This window comes from Lissotriton vulgaris, chromosome 4_1 (genome assembly GCF_964263255.1).
Source record: "Lissotriton vulgaris chromosome 4_1, aLisVul1.2, whole genome shotgun sequence".
Lineage (NCBI taxonomy): Eukaryota > Metazoa > Chordata > Amphibia > Caudata > Salamandridae > Lissotriton > Lissotriton vulgaris.
Window position 1 is genome coordinate 1,450,252,752 of NC_141691.1, and position 19,634 is coordinate 1,450,272,385.

At 42.8% G+C, this 19,634-nt stretch overlaps 1 protein-coding gene across 1 annotated transcript in view; it reads right to left on the reverse strand.

Annotated features, from left to right (window-relative positions):
* The window catches only part of LOC147724093 (desmocollin-2-like), a 125,678-nt gene that overhangs the window by 58,826 nt on the left and 47,218 nt on the right, over positions 1-19,634 (reverse strand). The window contains exons 3-5 of the mRNA XM_086965673.1: positions 12,203-12,405; positions 8,400-8,528; positions 2,760-2,915 (exon numbers count right to left, since the gene is read on the reverse strand). Coding sequence (XP_086821799.1) covers positions 2,760-2,915; positions 8,400-8,528; positions 12,203-12,405 — 488 coding nt within the window. The remainder of the gene's footprint in view (positions 1-2,759; positions 2,916-8,399; positions 8,529-12,202; positions 12,406-19,634) is intronic.

Genomic DNA, 19,634 nt, shown 5'->3' on the forward strand with positions numbered 1-19,634 from the left:
GAACTGTTACACCTGAATAGTTCTTCATGAACCAAATACTAACATTGGTACCCTTGTTCATAGGGTCATGAAGGCAGCTACAGGAACAGGGAAATCACAGCACTGGGCCATGTTTACGGTCTGTAGTTTCCACTCTGTGATCTTCCTTTAGCCACTAAACCTCAAACACATCTCTGTTGAGGGGTGAACACTATGTTGTCATCAGTATTCAAATGGGGTGTCATGTCAATTCTGATACCCTTGCCATTTTAATGAACTGACATTCATGATTAATGGGTCGCCATTTCTACATACTCTGCCCCTTCCTTTGGAGGTCAACATTACATTTCCTGTACATGCTAACTATTTATAAACGTAAGCCATCTTCCCTATATACAATGGTCTTCGTGTGAAACCCGCTTTTCAGATGCTCTCATTGTTTGCGTTTCTTTTTCAATTCTTTATAATGTTTGTATCTACAGAAAGTAAGGTCTGTTGGGGCTTTTAAGGCTATTTGCAGACATGTACATTCACTGGTGGCCATTCAGCAATACCACTGATGGCCCTGAGAAACACATCTACCAGCAGAGCTGAGGACACTGCATAATAGAGGACTCCTCTTATCAGAGTGAATTGCATTCTTCACCACCTAAAATATTTCTCATGTACTGCATAAATACAATCTCAACAATTTGTTACACAAACTTTGTAAGGTGCCAACATGTGACAGATATTCTTTTACGGCAACTAAGTATGTTATATGCCCAGCAGCAATTAAAGTTAGCCCACGCATGTTCAGTGGTGTACAACCGCCCCAGCCTGTCATCGCTGCAGACCTCCAGTAGAGAGTGATAGTAGACTGTACATTATGTACCAGTGTGCGGAAGCGGGATTCTAGACGGAAGCCACCGTGAGAATATTCAGTTCAATGTCTTCCAACAGGTTTCCAGGGAAGCTTGATCAATGCCAGGTTTTCAGGTTATATATTTAAGATAACCTAACATCACATACAATACATTTAAAGGGGACTAATTTACACAGTAGGTGGCTCGCCTGAAAATCTGGAAAGGATCTGTCTAGCACACCTGCCTTAGTAAGCACCTCGGTTGACTTGAGCTGGCTTCTTAGGAAGGTGAGTAGCTTGATGCCAGAGAATATTAATACCTGATGAAAGAACTTCTTTATAGAGGGGTTGGACATTTCATGAATTCAGAGCAAGAAATGACCCTGCCATGTAGGCTCTTTAAATGGTGCGCATTACTGAGCTATATGGGATCCTGCAGCTGCTGACGGAACTGTATTCAGGCTACTTTACTACAGAGAGCTCAAATGAATGGATTATCATCCAAATGTACCGGTAGTTCAGTCAATAAAGCATTCATGTTTCAGAGGAAAATAATTGTTCCCAAATAGTTTAGATATCCGGGACATATTCACCATTGTATTAATGATAGTGTGAGCTGTTGGCTGCTCTCTGAATTCATGAAAGTTTTATATATAGATGGGTAGTTATCAGAACAAGCTGTTTTGCATTGAAACTTTCAAAGGGAAAATATTGCTAAATGGTGCTACGCTACCATTGTCTATTGCACCTGTTAAAACCCAGAGGCGGAATATACCCCTTTGTTAAAACCTATATACGTGAAACTTCACATTGTGGGTGCATACCCCCTATGGGCCCCTCAGACTGATCCTATAACACTAGCTGTGCATGAGAAGAGGGGTTATGGGAGGCCCATAAAACATATGCCTCATTCTCAGATATTTGGCCTTTCCCAGCCCACCTCATGCCCCCATTCCTAATCATATTTAAATAAGATACCAGTCATCAAGCTGCCTTTCTTTACCTCATTGCTCTGTTCCCTTTCAATATATTTATAAGCATCTGGGCTCCGGCTCTCTTCTTCCCTGATGCTTTAGAGAAGTGTTTTATAAAAGATTTGGGAACAGACTTCTGATGTACTGCCAAACTGAGATACTCAGCTGAGCATAACAACAGATCTGATTTCTCCCTTAGGAGTCTAAAGACCTGAGAGAAAGGAGTCAGAATTGGATGATGTCACTTCCCCTGCCATTCAACTAATTACTGAGGGTCCCAAGAGGCTTGGATTAGGCTGGGGAAGAGACAGTGAATTGACTCTGTACCATTTACATACAATGTAAAGTCACAGTAGTGAAAAACAGGTTTCTTTATTTACTGCTGAGACAACACAATGGGGAATATTCAAGGTCACATTCTCTGCTCACTCCATCGATGTGTCGTGGAGCCAGCCACACCAAACAAATGCTGCACAGACTGCATACACATAGGAGTAGCATGTATTATTGTATGTCAGAATATCAACAACAAAATGTCGTCCTACAAGAATATTGTATCTAGAGAATTGACTACTACTGTAATGTGAAGATCAAAATAGATTTGCTGCTCTTTACATCTATATTACGTGAAGAAATATGTATGTTTTAAAAATATGTCTGACTTAATATTCTTCTAATACAACAATGGGTAGTAAGAAAGATCGTAAACATGTATATTTCGATAGTAACCATCATTATTATCTCAGTTGAAAGAGTTCCCTTATTTTGGGGGCTTTAAAAATAGATTTCTGTAAGCCCTACATATTTTAATAACGAAAAAAACAGAGCCAGGAGATGCCGTGTAATTCGCTGTGAGGCAAACAGAACAAAATATTTTTGAGGCATTGTGGGATAAGGAAGTGTGCTTCATATCTGTCACTTCTGCACACAAAATTATTGAAAATAAAATCAGAAGAACTTACTTTAAACTCTGGAAACTCCTCACGGTCTACTGCTCTTGTAGCTTTGATCTCTCCAGTTTGTGGCACTATGAAGAAAATACCAGTAGGATACTGGTCTACACCTGGCCCAGCAATGCTGTATAAAATAGTGAAATTTTGTTGGGTGTCGGACTGAATCTGTAAGAAAGAAAAAAACATAGCTAGTGTGGTCACTGCTGCAAAAGTCTTCAAAGGGAGGTTTGTTCAAATGCAAAAAAATCTATGATCTTGTGTATACATAAAAATACGCTTAACATCTGTAGCAAAAGCACAATTTACTTGTGGAGTACATTATCTCGAAATACTTGATCTCTGTACACAGTGTGGGCTTGGTAAATATTTGCCTAAACGTCACAATGTGTGAGAGACTCCTACATATAGGACACACTTGGGCCTGTTCGTGGTTGCAGCGCTTCCTTTGTTCTCAGTATATGTACTGTATACCCCAGGGCTACCATACGTGCTTCATTAATGACTGCTATGTCACTTTGTTCAACCACTTTTCTTTGTCACTCTAATGATGGGCTTCCAGACTGGCCATGTGGAGAAACCCGGCAAGAACTCAATGACTGGGACAGACCTCCCCTGAGTCAGTCACTCAAGTTCTGTCTATGCAGGTATGTCAACCAAGGAATATCATGCTGTAAATTACAAATAAATGTTATTCCGATGAGGTGGCCACTGAAGAAATCTTTGGTGTCAGAAAAGAGCACAAAAGATTGAACGAATCGGGGCACTGGACGCACAACCAGCATCAAGTCAAGGGATGACGAGCAGTGTAGTTTGGAATCTTTCCGTTACCAAGCAGTACGGTAGAAAAGACATGGATGCCTGACAATGCTGCATTTTTCAGGCAGGTATTATCGGAGTCAAAGTGCAACACTTGGAAGATCTATTGCTCTGGAGAGGGAGGCTCTGTTATGGTATAGTTATGCAGGAGAAAGTAAATCAAGGGGGTGTATCATTGTGCCAATGCCACTGGTGTATTGGCCTAAGGGTCACTTGGTGTGAGGGACCAGGCATTTCTTTTACCACATCAGGGCCCATATTATGCAAATGGTTCATTTTCATTGTTTGCACCGGGTGCACTTTTTAAAAGGTACAACCAGCACAAACAATAACAATTTGGTGCATTATTATGGTGAATGCTCTGCCCCCCAGGCAATCGCAAATTCGTGCTGCCCTGGGGGCAGTGCATTTCTGTGAAAAATAGAGCAGCTGTTTTGAAGTTGCTCTGTGTTTTCACATTGCAGGTGGAAACCCATCTGCACTTTGAAGGGGGAAAAGAGATCCCCTTGCAGGCAGGTGCATGAGTGACTGCACCCGCCTGCAAGAAGATGTCTGGGTGGTCCATGGGAACCCCTTTAATGCCTCCGGAGGGTTGCCGTCAGGGGCCTCCTGAGAGATTTTTTGTCTCTGTGCCAGTGTCAGAAATACATAGCTGAGGAACAACAAGGGCACCCAACGAGTCAGCACAGGACCTCGGGGAACATAGTTTATATCTAACAACAGTGGTCCTATCCATAGGTAGGAGTGAAATGCAATAAAAATATAGACACAATGGAACTATATTGGTTGATGTGATTTGTCCAGCCGGACAGTGATCACAGAAATCTTTTACTATATAAAAACTAGACAGGAAAATTCTCTTACATTCACAAAGAGTGAGACACAAGCCTGTGCCTTCACGCTTACAAATTGGCAAAGTAGAAGAATAGGGAAAGGCAAAGAAGTAAAATATTTAGGCAGAAAGTGAGCGATTTCTGAGAAAGGAAAAAAAAATAATAACAGAAATTCAGTGACACCATTGATCGCATATCTCATTCAATATACATTTGCATATATGGTGTGACAAAGGGTCGACGACGTTTCGATTCCATAACCAAAATACACGGAATCATCATCAGGACAAAAAGTATTGTGCCTAAAAACGCTTTACACAATAGCCTGTGAGGATCAGGGAAGATATACCCTGAAGGTTTGTGTAGGGATGGCGCCAGAAATACTGCTGGAAAGAAGCAGGGGGTGGTGGTTCCTAAGGCTGGCAATGGAAGGAGCTCGTACAGTATGGAGGTTCCGGGGCAGCCTAGGGCTTCGCTATTTTGGCGCTTCACAATGCCTTGACAACGCAGGACCGCTGCATTGTGAAGCGCCAAAATAGCGAAGCCCTAGGCTCGCTACGCCGCGCCTTATTTTTGGCGCCGGAAAAAACCTCCCCATTGCGGGCATCACCACTTCCCAACTATCAAGGTTATCCGGGGACCATTATTATAATCCTCTGGTTCACCACCAAGCACCTCCATACTTAAGGAGGCTGCCCCAGAACCTCCATACTGTACGAGCTCCTTCCATTGCCAGCCATAGGAACCACCACCCCCTGCTTCTTTCCAGCAGTATTACTGGCGCCATCCCTACACTAGACCTTCAGGGTATATCTTCCCTGATCCTCACAGGCTATTGTGTAAAGCGTTTTTAGGCACAATACTTTTTGTCCTGATGATGATTCCGTGTATTTTGGTTATGGAATCGAAACGTCGTCGACCCTTTGTCACACCATATATGCAAATGTATATTGAATGAGATATACGATCAATGGTGTCACTGAATTTCTGTTATTATTTTTTTTTTCATTTCTCAGAAATCACTCACTTTCGGCCTAAATATTTTCCTTCTTTGCCTTTCCCTATTCTTCTACTTTGCCAATTTGTAAGCGTGAAGGCACAGGCTTGTGTCTCACTCTTTGTGAATGTAAGAGAATTTTCCTGTCTATTTTTTATATAGTAAAAGATTTCTGTGATCGCTGTCCGGCTGGACAAATCACATCAAGCCAATATAGTTCCATTGTGTCTATATTTTTATTGCATTTCACTCCTACCTATGCATAGGACCACTGTTGTTAGTGTCAGAAATACGGCGCACATGTCCTTGCAGATGAGGGAATGCCCTCTGAAGATAGCGCTGGTGGTATCTGTGCTCCTGAGCTATCGGTATTACAGAAGGGGACCCACAAGCATCTGCAGCCGTTTCTGTAATACCAAAGTGACCCAGAGGTTCGCATAATGGGAACAACGGACGGGCTCTTTTATAATATGGCCCCAGGAGTGACTCCTGATGTGCAGCTTTAATGATAAGGAACATAATATGTTGGTGACAAAAGAGCATGTTACACATTCGTGCCTATGTACATTGAAAGGGAACATGACTGACCACCTTGCAATGCTGAAGGGAGAACAGGGCGACCACTAGCACGCATAAAATAAAGAAACCCACAAATCCATCCACGTTAGTCCCATAGCGGCTTATTTATGAGACCTGCGCTACAGGACCTTCACTTTTTTGATGCTAGGGTGGCGCAAGCCCCTCAATCAAAGCTATGAAGCCACAAAAAGCCATTATGAATGTTTATGCATGACCTCATAGATATGGAGTAAGACAAAGCAGCACAAGTCGTTGCTTTACCTTTCTCTGCGTCAAGGGTTCTTTACATGGGCGTTGCAGTGCGTTTTACCACAGATCAGCTACGCATTTTGATGCAGCCCCAGATTTACTTCATCACGCAAACCTGGGGCAGCACCAAAACCTTAGCCCTCCCCAGAGCAGGCGTAACAAGGATAAATCATTTTCTTTCTCTTAAACGCCTCTGAGGATTGCTTTTGTGCAGTAAGGTGGTCCTTCCTGCACAAAAACAAACCTGCCTGCAACAGAGTCACCCTTGCTCCATGGTGCAAGGGTGCCTATGTTGGCACTAGGGAGCAAATTGTGCACTAGCGCAGGGAGATGGGGCACGGGTGCATAGTATTTCATAACTATTGTGCATTCTGCTCTTTCACACTGGCTTAGGGTAGTGCAGCAAGAAAACCTGCAGCGCTGCCCTATGCCAATTGCCCATAAATGAGGCCTATTGTATCCAAACTCAATACAAAATATTTCGGGAGACTATTTATAGACCGCTGCCTCCCTAAAAGTTGTTGAATGAGCAAAATGCCACCAATAGGATTGTCACGTTTGAAAGCTAAATACATTCACCAGAACTAAAGTTGGCGAAAGAGGCTTAAGGCGGAGCGTTGGGAGCATCAACACGTGCCTGGTCTCAACTGGATGAGCCCTGTGCTACCTTAGCAATGTTCAAGCCTGCGCTTGTCCTGGAACGCAACTTGACCTCAGTTTGATAATAATTAAGGCTTCCGGTTTTCCATTTTTAATGATTTTGACAGATAAATACAGACAGAAAACAATGTGTTTCCTGTCTGTATTTATTTTAAAAAGCGGAAAAATACTGAAAATGGTGTTTTTTGCGAGAAACTCCATGGAGAAGTGTGGCTCAATGATTAGAGCGGCAGACCCTGATGCAGAGGTCTAGCCCGGGACCATGGTTCAATTCCCCGCCTTGGTGGGTCTTGGGCTCAAAAATTCCACGGACCTGATAATTCTCGCCTCAGTGCCTATTCCAATCATGGAGTCCCACTCTGCAACTCTGGGCAATAGCTTGCTTAATCTCCACAACGGCCCCTACAATGCTAAGGATGCCTGGTCCCACCTTGGGGGTGCCCAGTAGAGGACGCCTCACAGGGAAAGCCAGGATGGGTTCCACAGCGGTATTCGCACAAGCGCCTTGAGACCCTTGCGGGTGAGTAGTGCGCTATACAAGTATCAATTTACATGCTGTCTTTAATGAATTCCAGGCAACAGCTGAGCAGACAGAGAGCACGGAGGGTTAAAATACAGGATGAGATTTCCTTAAATACATGTATAAGATAACATATATTTGTTGTATGATGCTAATATGTACCTGTGAATATAGTCTTTTGTTATACGTGGCTGCTTAGATTGCTAAAACGTAACTGGCATCCATATTTGAGTTCCAGACGAAGAGTTATATAAACGCAGAAATATACCATTTTACAGCTACATTTATGCTTGAAACACAAAAAAAAAATTGGGCAAATACCTGTAAGATGGCCAAAAAATAAATATGGATAAATACAGACGGAAATATTAAGAAAAAAAAACATAAAACCGGGAGCCCTAATAATAATGTGCAGGAGACAGTCTCTGCCATAACTACATCCACCCAGTAGATGGCGATAACAGTCCATGCAACTTAGCGCAGTTCACAAACACAGAATGAAGGCGTACACTGTTATCAACTTCTTAAATAATAGCTTGCTTACAGTAAGTACTATGTTGGGAAAGGTTGTGGCTTCCCGCCAAGATAACACATTAACCTGCTGTACGATTTACCTTGAGGCGTGGTGGGAACTTAATGAACTTAAGGTAAGCGATAGCCAACCGCCATTTTTTTAGCTAAAGCAGCTCCCTTTGGACATGGTGTGCTGACACGTGGTTGCACCGTAGTTCACGACAGTGCGCGAAACTTTACTGTTGATATTACAAAGCATGTGGACTGAGCACAAAAAGGGGAAAATAGAACTCAAGAGAAAACATTCAGAGCACAGTTCATGACAAGCCCTTAACCAATATAGTTCACTATGAGGATTGCAGGTGTAAAATAATGCAACGACATTTATGTTTATGGGCTAAGATGTGTCCTGGGATACATTTGCAGAAGAGAAACACGGCGTGTAGGGCACGGGAACCACTGCAGCCCCGGCCGGCACCCACCTGCTGCACCAGCATCGGGAAGGGGCCCAGGGAGTTCTCCATCATGGACACGGGCTGCGGCGCCCACCGCCGCTTGGTGCGCCTGAGGAGCGCCTCTCGCGCGATTCTCGTCTTGTGTGTCTTGTGTTCCTGAAATGTAAACAAATACAAGAGTGAATTGATGCCACAGGGTGAACGTCGCGCAGAGCACTTCTGAGAGCTTGTTGAAGAGGCAAAGTGCAAACTAGTGCATGAAAGATTGGGTGGCGGGGAAACTGCAGCCGCTTTGATGATTTAATGTAGCACATGACGTGAGGGCAAGGAACACGCATCGTTATTACACAACCACGCCCAGTCCCACCCTATTTCTTGAGGTAAAGGATCAAGTACATGCTGTGGGCTGGAAATGTGTCAAGTTATGTACCTCAATGTTCTGCCTGCTGCTGCTCACTATGCTGCGCCCCAGGGCCCCATCCTGGTGCCAATCAACTTCAAAGTTTAGTTTGAATCACATGGAACCCTCCTTAAAGTCTTTGAATATTCTTTCAACACGTCTTTGACACTCACATGTATTTTAAATTGGACTCTGCCTGAATCCGTCTCCAAGAACAGGCCAGAGCTTCAAGCCATTCACCAATAGTTGCATGAATTTCAGTTCCTCGAAGCCTCAGTTTCTAACACTCTCACCAAGCTGCAGACTGAGACCCAGGCAGGCTTGGCTCAAATCCATCAAGAATGTTGACGTTACTCTAAAACGTACTCACATTTCCAACACACTTCTGATTTCTCCTGGATGAAAACCTTCACTTCAAAGCGCCTAGACAAGACATGGCTAACAGAGCAAGATTTAAAATGCAGGAGCTCAAACCCCTAACGTGCAAACTGTATGCAAGACTTCGCATTATCACTAGAATATCTGCTCATTTCCTGCATTGATTATGGTTCAGGCCTGAAATCAGACTCCCCCGATAGAGCTGTCTGACACGATCCTGCGAGATTTCTGACCAACACATAAAACAACTAAACTTAGCACTCGAGCTCCTCCTTTCCTTGAATGACCAACTATTGATCATAGATGCTGCATGGGAGAGCTTGCTTCACTAGGAGAGCCTAACACTTCAACAGTTACCTTTCTTCGAAGTTACCCATGTCAGAGGGCCTACCGAACATGCAACCCAAAAAAAGAAACACCATCAGCTAGATTCATGAAAGGTAATTGTGCTCGCAAAGGGCCAGATTCTGAGAATCTGGCCCTTTGCGAGCGCAATTTTTGCATTTGGGATTCATCATCTCAAATGCAAAAATCGCTATTTGCGAAATCGCATATTTGCGAGGAATTGCATTTAAGGAATCTCTATTTGAGATTCCTTAAATGCAATTCATTAACCAATTTTAATTTGTGAATTCGCAACTTCTGGCTGCTATTTACCACGAAGTCAGACTTCATGGTAAATAGCGAAAAAAGTAGAAAAAAGCACTTTAGTGCATTTTTCCCAGTTACCTGTTACACACACACATGTCCTTTGGACATGTGTGTGCGCAACACCTGTGTAAATTTGCATTTCAGGGGTGCTACAGGGTGTCCTTTGGACACCCCTGGCACCCTTGAAATCGCATCCTTATTTGCGATTAGCAAATTGCTAATCGCAAATAAGGAATAACTCCCCATTCATTCCTATGGGCCTTTAGGCCCATAGGAATGAATGGGGAGTTATTCCTTATTTGCGATTAGTAATTTGCTAATCGCAAATAAGGAAGATGTAGGAATCGCAATATTTTTTGCAATTCCTACATGAATCCCATTTTGCAAGTCCTTCATAGCGATTCCTTATGAATCGCTATTAAAGACTCGCAAAACGGGTCTTTGATGAATCTAGCTGCATATCTTTCGAAAAGAAGTGCATCTTGGAGAGGTCCTTCTCCGGTAACATACCCAGAGACTGAAATTCCATCTTTTGCTCTGCCTTCAAATGCCTCCTAACATACGCTCATTAAGAAACATCTTCTCATGACTGCATATCACCCTTCTTTCTGCTCTCTGTAATACCCGGTAAACATCGTTTACAACGCAGTGTTTACACCGCACAACCTTTACCACGCTGCCATTACAACGCAAGTCGTTACTACGACTTGCTCTGGATGGCGCTGTTGGTTAAGGAATATGGTAATTTTATATTCCAACACCTTCCCTACTGTTACGTGGACTGGTGTTGGAATATACAATTATAATATTACTCAATCCGCTCCCTCCAACGCAAGTCGTTGTAACGACTTGTGTTGTAAAATCCGCGATGTAAAGTACTGCGATCAAAATGATCGCGTTGTACTGACATACATCCGTAATACCCAGGTGAAGCTCTTCTTCTCACCATGTCTTACCCAAGCTCGCTGTTTTAATACGATGCTCAGCTTCATGATATGACACTAATGTATCTTTACCCTACCGGGATCATAGCGCCCCACCTGACTACAGGCCTGGAGAACGGAAGGAGCTTACACACACACACACATCAGATTTTAATATTTAAGTGAACCTATATATGTATAAGACCTTTGCAGGTGGCCACCAGCTCTTTTATCTGCATTTCACTGTTTGCCCCTCCTTATGATTCACTCCAGAGATGCCACTGCCTCCAAGAATGTAAGCTACTCTGAAACAATAACAATGACTTGATTTTTCAAACAGCACTCATAATGCACTGCACTAACAGGTGTTCCTATGGAGAGCTCGAGAGAGACCCGTCTCATCACCTGCTTTTTAGAACTGCCTGTGCTTTTGCCACCTACATTGTAATATAAAAGTGCTCGGGTGACGTGCCACGTTACTGAAAATGCAAAGTGGAAGAAACAAAGTAGGAAATGTAAAACCACAGGGTGACAAATATGGCATCACATGAGAAGGATATCTCTCCGCTGGAAATAGCTAAGGGAAGACAGCATAGAGATCCCTGCGCCGCCAGAGGATCACACATTCAAAGTGAATCCTGCCAGGGGTGGTGGCCTTGTCGTGCACCCGGGCCAGGTCGCCTACATGACTACCAGAGATGGGCAAATGCAATGCCCTTATTTACATTATTACAAAACAACACACATCTCGCCCTTATTAGAATGTACAGAAGGCACAAAGTCGAAAGCATTTTTTGTATTATTGCGGAGCACTGCGCCTTTTAACCTGTGTAGTGTTCATGTCGACATCACTCATTTAAAAATCATGATTCCGTGGCATTTTAGTCCTATGTTCCCTCTTCTAGGCCACATATTCCTTCTAGTAGGGGCATATGTTGCAGCCTGGTTGCTATATAATCGAAGTTTTCAGACTTTAGGACTTAGCTATTAGCGGGACCCTTTCCTGACCCTGCGCCAAGGTCCCATTTCCAGCAAATTGCTACAAAATTACTGCGAGTAGCAAGAATTCCTCTAAAAATAACTCTAGTCTGTAACATGATAGCAAACGAGAGACCACAGTGGCAAGTCACAGAGCGAGACTGATTAATACCCCCATGACTGCTGATGGGTCAGTAAAATACAGCAATCGGAGTTCAAGGGGCGCCTCAGGGCCCTGGTCTCCGGTGCTGCTGCACCACAGGTATCTACGCACTTGACCACATATAGCCAGTGTTTTAAATGGGCCGGTACTGTCCGGTACGGACCACCGGCACTTTTTTTATTTTGAGTGTGAGAGTACCAGCACTTCTCAGAAACAAGCATGTACTCTGGTACAGAATACTTGCACTTCTATTTTTCCATTTCAAGCACTGCTTATAGCATAATATACTTGTGTCCTCTACACAAAGCACAACATTGAAATACAGGAGTTACTTTACCTTGTTTTTGTGTTTCAGTTTCACAGTTAGCTGTTTTTCGACTCCCGTGATCGCATCCTCCAGGCTGAGCGTCAGAGTCCGCTTCCCCGAAGACATTGAAATGCTGTGTCTGGCGAAGAGCGAGCCATCGTTCCCGACTATGAAGTCTGGGTCACTCGACCGGACAATGAGATGGTCGGAGTTCAGACAATCGGCCACGTTGACTGAAAAATAATTGGTGCATTAACAACGTTAGATGAAGGCACTTAGAAGCTGGAATTGAAACACTAAAGTGTGTGGCTCTTCTGCGCATGCATTGTCCCACAGGGAATTGTTGACACTCCAAGAAAGACATTTTGAAACTAAGGGGAATTTCTCAACTGAATTCAAATGAATTACTCTGAAAACATGAAAGTAAAAAAAAACAGCTTTACTTCAAGCACACAGATTTCAAAGAAATTAAAATGAAATAAAATAATACACCCTCGCTCATTTAATACACCATAGGAGACAACTCAAAAGGAAACATTTAGAAATCCTGTATTTCGGCTATATCTGCTCTAATGCATGGACAGGAGATTCAGTCTAAGGCTATCAGTAACTTAAGCCACACTGGCGGTCTACACAATGTCCCAGTACTAAAACAAGTGCCGTAATTCACAATGACAAACCCCTGTTTTACTGGTATCATAAATATTACCTTTGACACCTAAACTCTGCAACACATGGTGCAACACTGTACCCTATTTTGATGATTAAAGACTGCTAGAGTCACATTGCTTTAATAACTACTAAGGTGTCAGGTACTTTTTGAAGAAACACATTACCAAAGCGGATCCAAGATACCCCATTTTATATTTCCAAAGACCAGGGCATTTAAAATGGGTCTATGCGCCACCAGGTCTGATGAATAGGATCAGTGTTTCCCAGTACCATGTGTGAGTTTCATGTTCACCATGTGCCCATGAGTCACAGTTCCATGTGTAAGTAACTGATGCAATTTAGACGTTTCTTTGGATTGGGAATCTGTAGTCCTGCTTCTCTCCTTATCTAATCAGGACTGCAAGTCTCAGAATACAGATGGTAAAACCTGGACTGGATCATATTCTCAGAAATGGGAAAGCGGAGCGCTTCTTAGGGCTAATAAGTAGTCTGGTGTACCCTTATGCATCTGTAGTTGGTTGGACATGTCTCAAGATTTGGCAGGAAGACAAGAGGTGGTGGACCAAGAGAGTGCTAGGTCATGAAAGATTTAGCATTAACTACCTCCGTTTTCGGTTCCCCGGCAGCTGGACAACTGTTCCAATAGCGCCCAGTAATAATACTTCAGAAAGTATTGCTTAGGAGCAGTTTTAATGAGAGGGCAAATAACATAACAGTTTTAGAAATTCTATATCACCAAATGTCTGGAACACCACAATTTAAATCAATAGAATACAATAATATATAAAAAGAGAAGTGAATATTTTGAAAAAGTAGACTTTTGAACAGTAGGGCTTGTTCAAAAAGGATCTCCACATCCTTTTTTAAACAAGAACAAGGTTGCAATATGTAAAGCTGTTCGATAAACCCGAAAACTCAGGAAAAAAAAACCTTCATGTACTAAGAGAAAGGCCATGAGACAAGACAGGAAGTACATTTTTCAGAAATAATACATTTAATAAATATGTTCATTAAAGATGGTGTACTGTTAAAGGAAAACTAATGTTGTATACCATTAACGTCTTAACAGTATATAATGTTTAACAATAATAACTGTACATTTGAATGAGGATCAACACAATTATTTAGAATGGAGTCAAATTGTCAGACTATGTATTCTGGCATCCCAGAATACATCACCAACTGTTCTTTACCATAATGCACTCTATGTGCAGAATTTCTTTAAAACCTTCCAGGTCTTGTCCTGCCATCTCCCACAATCAGCCACAGAGACCACCATATTCTACCACGACTACCAGCCACTCAGCTCCACTTTAAAATGTAACTCTGAAATGTCCATTCTCATCACAACAGCTTTCCGAACAATGTCTTTTACTATGACTTTATACTCCCATGCAAGTAATCAACAACGGTGATGAGGGATGTCTTCCTTGATCTGCTGGACACTGGCCACTTTACCTACCCATACAAAAGTAAAGCCGCTAGACCTCATCTTTACCAGCATGGCAATCATCAGATGCCACCCATAACAGACCAGACTGATCATACTATAATCACTTTTGATCTATTTCTTTTTGTCTCTAACTCAAGGTCAACCAAAGGTAGGAACAAGGATAAAAAGAATCCTCGAACGCTTCCTACTTTAACTTAACATACCAGGTAGTTGCACCCAAACCCAGCACAGATGTAGAGATCCAGCTGAAACACTACTCCCCTGCCTTTCTAATAATAGCAAAAACACCCCTGTTCTTATCCAAATCCATGAATGCCCACCAATGGCCAGTGTTGTTAGGAGTTTGTGGAAAGCAAATGCGCTCGTAGACAAAAAGAGAAATAGTGGAAGAGTCTGCAGATCTGATGACTCGAATATGTTGGTGCTCCAGGAGGAGGCAGTCAAAACAGGGACCAAGTCCCCACCTGATTTATTTAATGTATTTATTTAAATTATTTTTAGAGTATAGGTGCATGGACGGAAATCACTTTGTAACACTGGCATGCTGGTAGAAGTTCAGTCCACCTGGCCAGACTCTTCCAGAAAAGTTGATATCTGTAGCTACATTTTCTGAGCATCATCCAAATCTTAAAACTGTGCTTCTGTGGTGGTTGCACCGAATGATAGGGGGTATGAATTGTAGGAGAATGGGATGGTCTGGGTGTCTTTTTTGAAAGCTATAAATTTTGGTTGATTCATCATGTCTAAGTGTGGCAAGTATCAGAGTTATGCACACATCACCAAAATCATATTGATTCTCAATTTTCTGGTTCAGTCTTAGCTGTGTGGTGATGAAGTCTCCTATGATGTATTGGAAGTTTTGGTTGAGTATGCAATACAGTCAACTTATCTATAAGCAGAGTGGGTCACATCCAGGGGCAGCTCCTCCGTAATGGAGCAGGAGCGGTGCCCCACTGGTCAGTCAGTCAGCAGTCAAGTGAAAAAGTGAAAATGACCGCTAACTGACTGAGCAGATGACAGAAGTGTAGGGAGGGAAGGGGACAGGCATAGCAGGTAGGAGGGGAAGGTGCACTGTAAGTGCGCATGTCTGTTTGGCCTGCTGGTTTAGGCCAGCCAAACAGACATACAAACTTAGTTTTCTCCAACCCAGTTGGGTTGTACAGCCGAGTTGGAGAAACATCACAGGCTCCAAGGTACTGTCTGAGTGGAAAACCACGCCACTCAGGCCAATCCTGGTGTTGTTCTCATGGTATTGAGAGCAGCACCGAGTTTTGGTGGTGAGCCTCTGCCCCAGTGCATTCTGGGAGGTGAACTGGAGAAAAGGACCAAGGCAGCCCGTTGTCAGGTAAGTTAACAAAAATATATTATTCCTCCTTATCTCCATCCCTCCCAATAACCACTTAAGTATTGCCGCAGCCGCCACCGGCCACATCCTATACACATGTTGAAGATACCGAGTACAGAACTATCTTTCTTGTCAAATGGTTGCTAATGAAGACCATTTGAAATTTTAAGGTTGTGTCATAGCAGAAGAAAATGTATGAGCCATTTTCACATCATAAACTGGAGATTCATGTATTTACTTCGTACGAAATTGCAGGTGCAGATGGGAAATCTGCACAGAATCGACCCTGGCATTTTATTTCTGCTTGAACTGGGGATGGAGCTGTGCCTAATTGCTTAGGCCATTTCAAAGTCAATCTGCCAGTTGGAGAGCCTCTGTTTATGAGAATTTCAAGTGTTCGATCATTAAATATTATATAATGCTCCTTACACAGAAGTGTATACGTTTTAAGCATGCAGTATGATGTTTTGCTGATTGAAGTTTCTGTTTACTCATATCCCCAGCTGAATATAATCTGCAAACACATCAAAATTAATCTGGAAGTCACGAATACCATGTAACTAAGGACTCGTGTAAATGTTAAAATGCAAATAGGTGTTTTACTGAGGAAGTGACTGTGCCCATTTCATCTTTTGGCGCTAATTTAAAAGAGAAATTATTAAGTGGCAAAACCTGAAGAGCTGTGTCAGTGACTTCAGCTCATTTTCAGATGTTGTATTTGGTGCGCCGCTGTGTCATACATTGCATTTACATTTACATTGACTTGGATTAGATGTGCCAGTGACCTGTGTCAAGAGATGACAAAGGTCTTCTCTGAAATTGGTTAGTTTGGTTTCTGTCGTCATCCCTGGTCTCAAACGAGACTGCTATTGTGTATGATATTAGTTGGTAAATTCTTGGAGCCGATAGTGACTCCATGACTTTATTTAGCAACTTTAGATTCATGATAAGGCAGTTATTTCCAGCTCCAATAGGTGTGCAAAAGGTTTCGTTAGCAGATTAATTGGGAACCTTGTTTTAGAACCTACAGTACTTTGCATTAGAGCGAGGAGTATGATGTGTGTAACATCATGTCAAAGTAAAGCAAGTGTCCATTTGATGCGGCAGTTAAACAAGGTTTGGCTTTCTGGTATCCTAGCACAGCTCTTCCAAGTCGCATTGTGGTAGAGGCAGAATGGGAAGAGCAGAAAGAGGTGGGTTTGATTGAGCAAAGGTAGATCGTTCTGATTTCTCAAAGACATCAGTCAAACACTTCAAATTCTTGCCCTCATGGAAATTAATCAAGCTTTATCAGAATTGGTCAGATATGATTAGGGAATTCCTCAAGTCTTCCTAGTCTGTTGTTTCCCAGAAGATTTAAAGACTTGGGAGCTGGTATTTCCTTTCAAAGATCTGTTGAGTGCCTCTTTCATGAATTTTAAGAGTTGCTTAAAAGACATGGCACAATGGATGAACAACAACAAACTCAAGCTGAATGCTGAAAAACCGGAGGTGCTGTTCTTCGGTAACAGCCAACCTCCCGCCGCAGACCATTGGTGACCGGAGGAAATAGGTTGTCCCAACACCCCCGCAGGCTTCGCAAAAACCTGGGTGTAAAATGGCAGGCGGATCTATCATTCTCGGCCCAAATTCAACAGGTGGCAGGCGCTTGCTTTGGTAGTTTGAAGGACCTGCGCAAAGTCTTACACTATTTCCCAGAAAACTGCCGTCGCTCAGTGGTTCATGCTACAGTAATCTCCCGCCTGGACTACGCGAATAGCCTATATTTAGGCCTTCCAGCATACTAGATAAAGAAACTGCAGTTAGTCGAGAATCCGGCAGCAAGATTGCTTAAACATGTCCCATTCAAGCAACATATCTCTCCGAACCTCAAAGAATTACAATGGCTGCCGGTCACCAACAGAATAAAGTTTAAGGCCCTAACCTTAGCCTTTCGGGCATTCCATGGATCCTGCCCCAATTATCTGAAGCAGAGGCTTGGTGCATACAAACAACCTCGCTTACTTAGATCTAGCTCCCAGAACCGGCTATGCACCCCCGAGTTAGGAAAGCTCGACTGGGGGGCAAATCCTTTACTGTAAGGGCTGCCATGTTCTGGAATACTCTGCCCAACACCATGCGACAAATCACCTCTGGAACCATTGTTAGGAAATCAATTAAAACCTGGCTTTTTAATCTGGAGTAACCTGCTGTACGCAGGTCATCCTGCAAGCCACCTGTTGCTCTAGCGCCGGGACACCTCCTAGGAGGTAGCTGTTCGCGCTCTATAAATCACAGTATTATTTTGAACTTTTAATTTATCTGAGGTGCATAATGATTTTATTTGCTCTCTGGACTACCTTCAGGTAGCCCCCTCATTGCCTTTTTGTCACAAGTCTGTGCCTGATTTTGTTATCCCCATGGTTTCTTCCATATTTTCTTTTTTCTTTTAGGATGGCTAAATGTGAATGAACCAACTTGTTAGAGGGCTTTGAAGGTGGCTGGGATTTTCTGGATCATAGCATTTCTACTGTGTCAAGGGAAATAGTGATTTTAAAATTAACTAATTAAAGATTTCCTTCTGCTTCAAACACTGCTGGGCAGTGTAGTCTGAGGCATAGAAACAAATTCTGGATACCTGCTTAAAGTTACTTTAAGCTATAATCACAAGTAAAGTGACCAACTTGTGAACAAGTGTAACAGCAAATAAATGATGGACGGAATGCTGACAATACAAACATTCCCACCCAGTCAAAAGATCTTGGTTAAATCCATTGTTCTTTTACCCAGTATGCCACCCCAGTTTGGACCCAGCCATATGCAAATCAGTCTTGACCCTGTTCCTCATGGGAACAGACCAGACTGAACTGCCAGGCCAGAGGCCAGGTTCTATTTGGACCAGAAACCTGCATCCTGGGACCGGTTTCAGGGTATGTCACTCTTATTCAGCCAAAATAGTCATGCTTCGCAGACTATCACATTATTTCACAGACCTGTAACTATATCTACCAGCACAGTTTTTTCATACCCTAGATACCTTATTTGGAGAGCTTATCTGAGGAAGCAGGTGCAGCAGGGAGGCACTGGCAAAGATGAGACTCCCTACAGACAAAGGAGGCCTGGGAGCCTTGAATTTAGAACACTGCTATCTTGTAGCCCAGCTGCAATGGGTATGCCGCTGGATGACCAACAGCTACCTAGATGACACTGCCTCAGATGAGGCTCCATGGTGACTTGTGAAAATACTACAACATTTTAGTCCATCATGGCGAACATTCCCCCACACCCTCAATTGCCTCACAAAGCACACCATTGCTTTTAAAAAAGCTTGCAAATAATGGCTCAAATTATCCCATATATTCCAGCTGTTCCTCTGCTGGGTCTTTCTAGGAACAAGAACTTCCAGATGTCCCTGGACTTGACTTTTTGAAACATCACTAGGGTCCAGAGTTTGGGCGACTTTGTCCATGAAGAACTACTCTTGTCCTTTGACGATTTAAAAGAGTAATATGATATTCACAAGGGTCACTTTATAGTGTTTAAAGTACCAACACGCTCCCTACACACCTACTGAAACATAATGTCTGATTCTGATGAACTACAAACTCATACTGTCATACAAAATCTCCGCATTATGGGAATCAGACGTGGACTCATTTGCTGGTTGACCAACTCACTGGGTGAACACACACATAAATCATCCTTAATAATCCTCTGTGATAGATGGGGCACAGAAAGGGACACTGTGTTCCATGACAATCAGTGGGAAAGAATATTGGCATTACCCTCAGAAGTGTCTAGAAATGCTAGGTTCACATTTATGCAATTTAACATTCTCCAAGGGGTCTATTCTCCCCAGCCAACTTAAAAAAAAATGTTGGGGAGCCAACACATGTTGCTCACATTGTGGTTCTGGAAAAGCTGACATGAGGCACATGCTGTGGTCCTTCAATCGCATCCCATCGCACACAGACCACAGGGTTTACCACCATAAATACGTTGGAGGTATGCCC